Source organism: Eretmochelys imbricata, chromosome 9, assembly GCF_965152235.1.
Source record: "Eretmochelys imbricata isolate rEreImb1 chromosome 9, rEreImb1.hap1, whole genome shotgun sequence".
Taxonomy (NCBI): Eukaryota; Metazoa; Chordata; order Testudines; family Cheloniidae; genus Eretmochelys; species Eretmochelys imbricata.
The window spans coordinates 89,883,942-89,895,987 of NC_135580.1; the positions used below are offsets into that span (position 1 = coordinate 89,883,942).

A 12,046-nucleotide genomic window follows, 5' to 3' on the forward strand; every position below is an offset into this window, starting at 1 on the left:
CTACCTTTGATAGCAGCAGCTCAATGATTGCGCTGGCTACTTGCATCACAGAAACCCCCACAATAGATTTGCCCACTCCAAACTGATTACCGACTGATGGGTAGCTGTCTGGCGTTGCAAGCTTCCACAGGGCTATTGCCACTCACTTGTGAACTGTGAGGGCTGCTCTCATCTTGGTATTCTTGCGCTTCAGGACAGGGGAAAGCATGTCACAAAGTTCCATGGAAGTGTCCTTACATATGCGAAAGTTTTGGAGCCACTGGGAATCATCCCAAACCTGCAACACTATGTGGTCCCACCACTCCGTGTTTGTTTCCCATGCCCAGAATCGGTGTTCCATGGCATGAGCCTGCCCCAGTAACACCATGATCTCCAAATTGTTGGGGACCGCAGATTTAGAGAAATCTGTGTTTATGTCCTCATCATGGCGCTGCCGTTGCCTCCTCGCCTGGTTTTTCAGGTGCTGGTTCTGCATAAACTGCACGATAATGTGCAAGGTGTTTACAATGGTCATAACTGCTGCAGTGAGCTGAACGGGCTCCATGCTTGCTGTACTATGGTGTCTGCTCGGACAAATCCAGGGAAAAGGGCGCAAAATGATTGTTGTTGCTTTCATGGAGGGAGGGAGGGTTGACTGATGACATTTACCCATAACCACCTGCGACAAAATTTTGGCCCCATCAGGCATTGGGAGCTCAGCCAAGAATTCCAATGGGCAGCGGGGACTGCGGGAACTGTGGGATAGCTACCCACAGTGCACCACTCGGAATGTCGATGCTTGCCATGGTACCGTGGGCGCACACCGCTGAATTAATGTGCTTAGTATGGACGCACGCACTCGACTTTATACAATCTGTTCCCAAAAATCGACTTCTGTAAAATTGGAGTACTTTCGTAGTGTAGACGTGGCCTAAACAGATAAGAGACAAGATGGGAGGGGAAATAAAGGTAAAGTGATTTGTACAAGGTTGCACAGCAGGCTAGTAGTAGAAACTCTGGGGTGGATCCTCAGCTGTCTTTGACATCAACAGAGCTATGACAGTGTATGCCAGCCGATGCTCTGGTCCTTGGTCTCCTGAGTCCCAATCCAGCGCCCTATCTATTAAACCATACTGCATCTCCTTAGAAAATGTTCAGAATCCAAACATGTTGTCAGGTAAAACTATTTAATTAAAATAAACTGATTAATTGAATAACTGGTTTCAGTAATTCTGTACTTGGAAAGTCAGGTGATAGCTCAAAAGTACAGCAGAGCCCCTCAGCAAATAGTTCAAAAAAGGCATGAAAACCAAAGTACTTACCTATTAATTACAGTATTTTAAATTAGGCAAACATTAATAAAAACAGGTAATTAGTGCACATGCCATGATCATGTTTTATACTTAACCCTCCCCCTCCCCCAAAAAAACCCCCCTAAAACAAGTTGACTGATGAAACATACATATCTTATTTGTATTTGGAGTTCTCTCCAAAAAATGTACATTATTTTGTTAATAAAATGTTAACGTTAATAAAAAGAAGGGAGGGAGAGGTGTTATTTAAGTTAAGGGCCAAGAACAGATGGATATACACTGACCATCAATGAGTTTGGGCTTGAAACTAGTCAAGGATTTCTGACCATCAGAGGACAGAGTGATGTTCATGAAGAGTCCCCCCAAAGGGAACAGTGGGGGGCAAAAAACCTAGCTTGTTTCAAGAATGAGCTTACTACTGAGTTTGTGGAGGGGTTGTTATGAGGTTACATACTATGGCAAATGGCCCATCTTCATCTGCTATTAGCAAATATCTCCACCGGCCAGAGATGGGACACTAGATGGGAAGGGCTCTGACTTACTATGGAGAATTCTTTCCCAGGGGTCTGGCTGGTGGGTCTTGCCCACAAGCGCAGGGTCTGATTGCCATGTTTGGAGTCGGGAAGGAATTTTCCCCCAAGTCTGATTGGCAGAAACTCTGGAGGGGTTCCGCCTTCCTCTGCAGCATGGGGCATGAGACACTTGCTGATTTCAACTACTGTAAATGGTGGATTCTATATAACTTGAAATCTTTAAATCAAGATTTGAGGACTTTAGTAACTGAATCAGAGGTTATGGGCCTATTGCACGAGTGGGTGGGTGAGGTTCTGTGGCCCGCAATAGGCAGGACATCAGACCAGATGATCATGATGTCCCTTCTGGCCTTAGAGACTACGAAGGTATAAGGAAAACATCTGATTTTTTTCTTTTAGAACTCAGGATAGCAACATTTTCTTTTCATTGCAGTGGCTTTTATAGCTTTGTGATTTTCATAACCATTGGCCTGAAAACCATTATGAGTCAAAGTCTGTTCTGTGAAGGAGAGTGACCTAACCAGTAACTAGTAGTGCTGTAATAATGATTATGGGCAGTGGGACATGCTAACAGTTAACATATAGTAAACACCAAAGAGATAGAAGGTAGTGGTGGAAAGGGGGTACAAACTTGGCCTAAGGGGATGAAGCTAGGGAAGGAAAAATTTCATAACAGTGAGAGCTCTCTATAGGATGTGGGAAAGACTCCCAAGGGAAGTGTTGGAGGTCCAGCCACTTTCAAACTAGCCTGACAAAACACTGTGAAATGTACTTTGTGAACAATCCTCCTCTAGCAGGAACATGGACTGGAAGATTTGAAGAAGGGAGGGCAGCTTTGCAAAGGGGCCACTCCAATTGTGGGAGCTGCGTGCTCATAAGCATTCAGAATGCAGACCTTGACTCCAACCCAGGAAACAGTTCCTCATCATGGAAGGCCTTTGGAGCAGAATCCATGGGAGTTCTGTGGGAAAAACCCTACCAACTAAATTCTACCCAGTAATCCTTGTGCCAGCTCCGGGTTTGCTAGGATGTGTCTGTGCATATTGCCAGTCATAATTTGGTACCTGCTAACGTGGGGCCTGGGAATGATGAAGTGAGATAGGGAGATAGCCTTACACTCAATACTTTCAAGTATTTTAATGGTGAAAATGTCCCAGAACCACAAATATTTGGTCCTGAGCACCTCCCCGGACAGTCCAGCAAAGCCCACGTTAGCGAAGTGCACCTCTACAAATCAAGCTGACACACTAAGCTAGATTGCAATGTTTTCTGTATAACAGACCCTGGAAGCACGATTTGGAGCTTGGCATTCATATGTAGATTCAGAGCAGCAGGAGGTCACGAGGTGCCTTCTGGTTAGGAAGCAGAAGAGAAAGGAACCACTGCCTACTTGCATTGCTCATCAGATTAAGAAACTGATTTATCCTACACTTAAACAGAAAAAGTTGAAGCTAGCAGGTGACTCACTCTGAAAAAACACAAATCTCCCTTGTATGATTTTTCTACTAAGACAAAAGAAGAGTTTCCGCGTTTTTAAAGACAAGGAGTACAGAACTGGTCTTTCTCAAGCAGTTAATGACTGGTATAATAAACACAATGAAAGCTACGAACACTGTGAATGACTGGTATAATAAACACGAGGAAAGCTACGAACACTGTGACTTCATTCTTGAACTTTCTCTTAGGTTTATACTCTGTTATTATAATTGAGAACAGGAACATAATATAAACACTCCGATAGTGTTTTTCCTGTATTCAAGAAGTTGAAGACGATGAAATTCTGTCCCATTGAAGTCAATGGCAAAACTCCCACTGACTTCAAGGGGGTCAGGATTTCACTCACAGCGTTAGAGAGATGGATATGAACGTCACCTAGCAATTATGTAACCAAAATGGAATTTTTAGTCTATGCACTTTCTCCATAATAACCAATAGGCATGAATATTTTTTGACTGCTGACTTAGAGTTCAGCCAATGCATTGTTTTTAAAGGGAGGGGAATAAGAATCATTACTGTAGATCTGACCTTATATGATGGGAAACAGCATGGACTCCTAGTTAGATGGAGGACATAGAGTCAGGAAATGTTGGTTCTATTACTTTATCTGCCGTTGTGACTCTGTGTGAGCTTGGGTAATTCCCTTTAACTCTCTGTGCCTCAGTTTCCCCATCCGTAAAATACTACCGATGCTTTGAGATCTGCAGTGCTATTATATATGCTGAAGATTATTTATAGTGAAAACAATCAAGTCAGATTTCCATTTTGATATGCTCTCATTGAGAGGAAAGGCACTGGTGGAAAATTATGTAACTATTACATGTTTCATTGTTAGAAATTTATTACAACTAAAATCAACATATAGAAGTAAAGGCAATTGTGAAAAACCGTTTGAGTAGATTCTAGGGATCAGCAGACAGAAGACAATGAGAGAACTTGGATTTGTTTTTTCAGGGAAAACTACAAATGAAATCTGTGAAAATCCTTGTTACCTACTGATCCATGAACACAGTGTAACGAGTAAGAAGCAACACCATTTCCATGCAAGACTCATATCTTCGTAATTGATGACTGACTAGTGATCATCTTGACAAGGCCTTGGGACTAGCAAAATGAGCATTGCATTCAATTCCATTTTGAACTAGGTGATACAGAAAGAGAAGAACTCGCATGGTATTGTGATAATCAAACTGAGAGCTGGATAGAAAACGGAACATCTGTTCCATGGGAGATCCCAACACTTCAAAATCTGATTTCATTCCAAAATGGAATGAAGTAAAATTTTTGAAATTGCCAATGAAATGGAAATTCCAAATAATTTCAATTCAGGTACATCAGTGTTTTGCTTAGATATCAAAACATTAATATAAAATAGCAATTACATGAATACTTTAAAAGTTGAAACAAAACATTTTGACGTTATCAAAATGAAAAGGGAAAATTGTTTTGACTTTCTTCCATTAAAAGTGGTAAGTTCCCATGAAATGTTTTGCTTTAAATGAAATTGCATTTGCCAGCAGAAAACCGTTCTGTCAATTTTTTTTGACCAGCTTTATCAAATTCCATTTGCTGCACAGAAGATGGAAAATCCCCAGGTTTTCAACACATGTGCAAATCATATTTTTGCTTACAACAAACCCCTGCTTAAGATGACATTGTCTTACTGCAAGTTAGACTTGTGGAGTGTAGGGTTGAGTGTCTTTCAGGGCACTGGACACAGTGATTGCAGAAAGAAGCTAGTCATATCACTTCCAGCTCTGTTGAACATGGGAGTGAAATCAGAATCAAGCTTAAAATTTATATGTATCCAAAAGATTTTCATAGTTCTTGTTGGCCCATGGGTAAGACAGACGATCACATGAAGCCCGCAAAACTTGTGAGGTACAGCAGTGTAAGTCTGAAGGAAACTATCTCAGCATAGTTTATGTGGGAGAGAGGAAAAGCTTCTCATCCACAAATGATGAGTAAACTATTGGTTTACACTACACATGAGAAGTATGAGAAGTCCATAGGAGCAGAGGCAGCCCTGAGTTAGGGCTAATCTTTGGATTGGGGCATAGACGGCTGCAGTTACAAGAGAAACCACTCATACCACAAGGAACATTACTATGGAAGGAGGAAATGATTTACAGATACTTCAGATCTTGATGCTGGCCAGTAGAAAGAATGCCCCACTGTCCTATTTAGAATGGCTTAAATAATGGCAGAACATTTTGTACTGGCAGTCGTTTACAAACATGAGAGATATTGAAAAAGAATTAATTAATGAAAGCTCAGTTGAGATTTAGATTTTCAATTCAGAAGACACATATGTCTAATATTCAGAGGGAAAAATTAAAACAAGGGATTGTAGGAACCCATGTTTTGGATCAAGAGGTAATAAAGTAATTCCAATAATCAGTTGGTTTGGAAAATCTTAAATCAGTGGAACCAAAAAGGAGACATTAATTTACCGAAATCTATGGGCCACCTTGAGCCATGGGGGTCAGGGTCGTTCACTTATAGCCTTTCCACGTTTCAGTGCCTAACTCCTTTTTTATTTTTTTTCTATCTGGGCCTGATCCAAAGCCCGTTGGAGTCAATGGAGAGACTCCCATTGACTCCAACAGGCTGTGGATCAGGCCTTTTGTGAGTCACTGATAAGATGTGCCTGCCAGGAGTCAGAAGGGCTGGATCTTAATCGACACAGGATAGTAGGTGGGTGAAAGGCTGGATTCTTACCTGCTCAAATCATAACCCACTGATTTGTTTGGCAACTTACAGTACAAACAGGTGTTTAGATTTCATAGACATGGAAGATATTTTTTGTAGACTCAGACAACTCACTGCTTTGGGATTCGGACTGTCTCTTCTCAAAGAAAACGCCTCCTAAAAATATATTCACTCTACTGAGCCATTCTTCTCTAGAAGCATCAAAGATCTGCCAAGGCAGATGGAGGAGTTTGGACTTGCCTCACTAGCTAGTTGGAAACACAATTGTTCTATAGGAACTGTGATGGGCTGATGTGCTAGAATCTAGCACTAAAGGAAACTGATAGAATTTAAGCGGCATGCCAGCTCTACCCTTAACTTGCTGATGACTTTGTACAAGTCAATATCCTTCTATGACAATTGACCCATTTGATAAATTGGTCACTAAACGCATCTGGCCTTAGGGACATGTTGCGTGGCTTGTTTGCAAAGCATTTTAAGATCCTCAGATGAAAGCTAAGTATTTTTAATGTTAATTATGGTGGAAATGCTTGAGTCACGCTGCTCCCGATCAGCTATCTCTGTTCATTCACTCAGAGCCTCAACCCAGTTCCTAGACCTTGCACAAGGGAAGGGAAATCTTGTTATATTGCACTTACCTGAGATTCCTAGGGGTTCAGAGGCACAAGACTTTATTTTTAAGCAGCAGCTGTATATCTTATACCACAGAAAATGCTAACGGCTTCAAATACATTTTTCCAATGAGAGAGGATTAGATGTGGTTATTAGGTTATTGATGTGATGGTTAGGGCTAGAACTGTACAACTTACGAATTCTGATTTATATTGTGAAGTTGTGTTCTGAAAAATGGTTTTATAATGTGCCTTTATGTACATGGATCAACCACTACTGACAGGCACAGTAGCAGTTACACACCAGACAGGGGAAATGGGAAATACTTAAGGTTAACAACAATACTTAGACCTCACAAAGCTTATGCTAAAAATCAAAACAAAAAACAGCTGCATTCTTTGAAAAACCAGTTAGGTGATTCCTCAGAAGATAGGAGCTGTGGAAAGTTAACTGGGAGTAAAACAAGAGAGACCAGGTGCCCAGAAGGGGTAGAAATCACAGGAATAAGGGGAGTGGGACAGGAGGAGGAAGTGTGGGGCAAGAGACAACAAGGTCACAGGAACTGGGTAAGGGGCTCCCACCTGAAGGAGATACCAGCTAGCATACAGCAGCCTGCATGAGGAGGGGACACCCTCTCTGCCTGGCTTCCTGGACCCAGATAATTCCTCAAGGGCTTACAAGGGAAGGATGAGCTGGAAAGTGAGGGACATTGTAGTTTCAGATGTTTATTTTGTATGTTTTGTATGATCTGTACTCTCCTCTTTTACATGATTAAGTACAGAAGAGCACAAAGGTGCCAGACTGAGTAAAGTGTCTCTGTATGTTGAATGCTGCATAACTGCTGCATGGCTCCGAGAGTTAAACTGTAAACCAGAAACTTCACACCTTTTGGGGCTGAGTTCTGGGAGAGGGGTGTGTTTAAAGTACTGGAGTAGCTTGGAAGTCTGTACCCCTGGGACCTACAGCAGGTGGACTGAGGAGCCCCATTACCTTGAAATACTAACAGATGAGAGTCAGCACCCATGAAATGTGTCAGAGAGACCTAGGGAGGAACTAGTCCTGCAGCCTACTGATGCTCTAGAAGCTTAAAATACCCCAGAGATCCAGAGCACAGAGGTATGGATTCCGCTCACAGCTGTCCTAGTGGCTGGCTAGGAGGGGACACTTGCTAGGATCTGGAATACTTGATAGATAGAGATATTATGTTAGAATCCTTTGGCACTGAGCAATAGGAATACAGAATAATGGCTATTTTGTAAAGAGGGCTCACAACAATGTGGTAAATTGACGATGACAACTATAGTTGTCGCAAACATGATATGGAAGCAGTTACACATCCTTCTAAAACACGATCATTCTCAAAGGACTGGTTTCAGAGTAGCACCGTGTTAGTCTGTATTCGCAAAAAGAAAAGGAGGACTTGTGGCACCTTAGAGACTAACCCATTTATTTGAGCATAAGCTTTCGTGAGCTACAGCTCACTTCATCGGATGCATTCAGTGGAAAACACATTAGGGAGATTTATATACACAGAGAACATGAAACAATGGGTGTTACCATACACACTGTAACCAGAGTGATCACTTAAGATGAGCTATAGCTATAGCTCCTTCTCAAGGACAAGTACTCCTTCTCAAAGGACGTGCATTCCCACCCATCCATCCACTGCATGCTCTTAGACCTTTAGCTCTTATTTGCATTGGACTTTCAGGAAGATAATAGAACATTTGGATACAGCGCCAAGTCTGGCTTTTGGCAACAAGATGTGACCCTGCAATCTTCAGATATTTTGATTCGTTTCAGCAGGAAGTCACGCAGTCTAAAATAATGCTACAGTCTGAAGTCAGTCCAACATCATGTCAGTGTATTTTTATGCCTATTGTGGTTCTGAAAAAACCAAGAACCGACTTGTCCTCTCCCACACAAAAATATGGGGGAGTGAAAAAGGCTTTCTTGAAACTTCATGCATTTAATTTCATGTATCTGTGTGTGTGTGGACAAGGGAGAGTTTTGCAACCATACCAGACACAGGGGCACCAGATGACTAGATGGCGCTACTGAGTCAGAAGATCAGCAGGTAGCTAATATAATCCCGTCCTTAAAAACTACAATACACGCTAGATAAAATGCCTTTGACAGGTAAATCCCATGGTTCCAACGCCTATGCGCTGTGTTGTCTTCATGCTATTACCCAGCCTCCACACCTCCCCGGCAGCAAAACTCACTGAAGCCTGGGTTCATGAACACATGCATCCCTACTCCGCAAAGCACTTAAACGCATGCTTGCTGTCCCATTGAAGCCAGTGGGACTTAAACACAGGCTTAAAGTTAGGACGGTTCTTACGTGCTTTTCTCAAAAGGGATGACTTAAGCATGTGCGTAAGTGCTTTCCTGAATCAGGATCTCAAGCACCACTGCGCTACCTTTCTGCTCAAGAGGAGTAGAAAACAATGGGCAACAAGAAGCTTTGGATTTCTGCTTGGAAGTCCAGCAGGTAACCAGAGCAGCATGCTACATGGAACAGTTGCCCACCCATGACAACCTGGTGAGGGGCTCTTACAGGCTCAAGTTCCACCCCCCTGCTGTTTGCACAGCTCTAGCTGGTTGGACTAGATTTCTTCTTTCCCGCTCCACTGGCTCCCAATTTTCTTTAAATTACCTTTTTAAACTGTCACTGCACCTCACTCACTTGTGGAGAATGCACATATTTTGAGAACAGATAGCAATTTGACTTGTATGAAACTTGCTCAATTTCCTACATTTGTCATGCTGTTTACAGAGAGTTTTTTTAATTTCAAGCATTGCAAAGTTTTTTTATGTTACATAGTGAAGGGGCTTTCGGTAGCAAGCTTTCTAAAATAATTAGAGATGAATCATTATCATGAAGCAATGGTTCTTACATCTATTAGGACAGTTATTTTAAAAATGTTTTGATGAATCATACAGAAGCGCTCACAAACAGTGGATTATACCATGTTCATAAGTATATTTCTTAGGAGAAAATAAGTTTGAGAAAACAGCAGAGGCTTTTAACACTTTAATTGAAAAATATTTACAGCAGATGTTAGAAATGTTATGTTACAATACTGATACATGCAAAATGGTTCTGGATCTTTATTTTGCATTTCACAATTCTCTTTCAGGTTTTCCAAGTGGTTCTATTAATTTGCTGTTTGGAAGTGTTCAGTCCTGGATTTTCAGAATGCTTCTTTTCTCCAGATCATTCATTTCCTTCAATATCAGGGCAACATTGTACCTTAATTCTTGAAACTTTACAACTGGCACCTGAAACATAAGATTCATTAGAATTATGACTCATCTGGCTAATATACCCATGCAGACAGAAAACATTCGAGAACATCAGGCCCATATAGGTTCAGACAGGTTTTATAGATTTTAAGCAAAAGATCAGAGGCTAACAAAATGCTAGGTAATAACATAAGAATGACCACAGTAAGTCAGACCAGTGGTCTATCTAGCTCAGTATCTGTCTTCCGAGTGGCCGGTGCCAGGTGCTTCAGAGGGACTGAACAGAACAAGGCGATTTATCAAGTGATCCATCCCCTGTGGTCCAGCCCCAGCTTGTAGCAGTCAGAGGTTTAGGGACACCAAAGGCATGGGGTTGCATCCCTGACCATCTTGGCTAATAACCACTGATGGACCTAACCTCCGTGAACTTACCTAATTCTTTTTTGAATCCAGTTATACTTTTGGCCTTCACAACATCCCTTGGCAACAGGTTTCACAGTTTGTGTGTTGTGTGAAGAAATACTTCCTTCTGTTTGTTTTAAACCTGCTGCCTATTCATTTCATGGGGTGATGCCTGGTTCATGTGTCATGTGAAGGGGAAATAACACTTCCCTATTCACTTTCTCCACATCCGTCATGATTTTACAGACCTCTGTCAACCCCCCTTAGTCGTCTCTTTTCCCAGTCTTTTTAATCTCCTCACATGGAAGCTGTTCCACCCCCTCATCATTTTTGTTGCCCTTCTCTGCCACTTTCCCAATTCTAGTGTATCTTTTTTGAGGCCACACAGGATCAACCAATCATGATTTAGTAAGTTACATGGCACTTTGCACTATATCTAATACAGATGCAGGCAAGGAGTTTGTTGCACCTCTGCAGATTATAAAATGCCTTTGGGACTCTTCAAGACAAGGAAGCTTTGGTGGTTCTGAGTTGCGCTGGTTTTTAAGTGCCCACTAGACCAGGGGTGGGCAAACTTTTTGGCCCAAGGGCCACATCTGTTAATAGAAATTGTATGGCGGGCCATGAATGCTCACAAAATTGGGGTTGGGGTGCAGGAGGGGGTGAGAGCTCTGGTTGGAGGTGCGGGCTCCAGGGTGGGGCCAGAAACAAGGAGTTCAGGGTGCGGGAGAGGGCTCCAGGCTGGGGAGTGGGGTATGGGCTCTGGCTGGGGGTGCAGGCTGGGAATGAGGAGTCTGGGGTGTGGGAGGGTGCTCTGGGCTGGGGCGCGGGGATTCAGAGGGTGGGAGGAGGATCAGGGCTGGGGCACGGGTGTGGGAAGGGGTGCAGGCTCCGGCTGGGGGTGTGGGCCAATGGGAGTTGCAGGGGCGGTGTTTGGGGTAGGGGCAGTAGGCAGAGCAGAGCCCCCTGGCTGCCCCTACGTGGAGGAGCCGGAGTGGGGCCATGCCGCTGCTTCCGGGAGCCACATGGTGCGGCCCCCAACCCTGCTCCCCGCCTGGAGCACCGGTGCAAGGAAAGTCCCAGACCCTGCTCTGCTCAAGGGCCAGATTAAAATGGCTGGCAGGCCAGATCCGGCCTGCAGTTAGCTCACCCCTGCACTAGACTCTCTTCTGTAACTTTACAGCAGCACAGGAAAAGGTGGAAAAACCCACCTAAACTGAATCCGACGCTGGCCTCCAGTCTGCTCAAACGAGGAGACTTTTTTATTTTTAGACGCAAGATGGTGGTTTCAGAACATCAAATATATTTAAAAACAAGTTGTTCTTTTTTAAAATAATTTACATTTTGCAGGTCAGTCACAGCCAGAACGTTTTGAACTGTTTGGATAAGTACTGGAGTTAAAAAAAACTCTGAGTCTATTCATGCTCTGTAAATGGGAAAGTAGTTATGGGAGATGATGCCTCAGGTATAACAATGCGATTACAGGACAATGGTGCACTGTTAAGGCAGTTACGAAAAAATGTGGCCGCATGACTTTATGCAAAATGCACATTCAGATAACATTAAAACCAGCACGCTGGCTGTATTCCTATCCCCACCCCCCTTCTTCTGGAGGTGAATAAGAAGGTTAAACAAAGTTTTATGATCCCAGTCACTTAACAGGATGTTTATGCTGATTGACAAAATACAATAAAATATGTGAGAACCAGTTTCGCCTTCGAGTTATCTTCCAAGCTGAGGTTTCTTTGT

At 42.8% G+C, this 12,046-nt stretch overlaps 1 protein-coding gene across 1 annotated transcript in view; it reads right to left on the reverse strand.

The window, feature by feature from the left end:
• Window positions 1–9,670: 9,670 nt before the first annotated feature.
• The window catches only part of COMMD5 (COMM domain containing 5), a 29,700-nt gene continuing 27,324 nt past the window's right edge, over window positions 9,671–12,046 (reverse strand). The window contains exon 7 of the mRNA XM_077826007.1: window positions 9,671–9,931. Within this exon, the coding sequence (XP_077682133.1) occupies window positions 9,830–9,931 (102 nt within the window). The 3' untranslated portion in view covers window positions 9,671–9,829. The remainder of the gene's footprint in view (window positions 9,932–12,046) is intronic.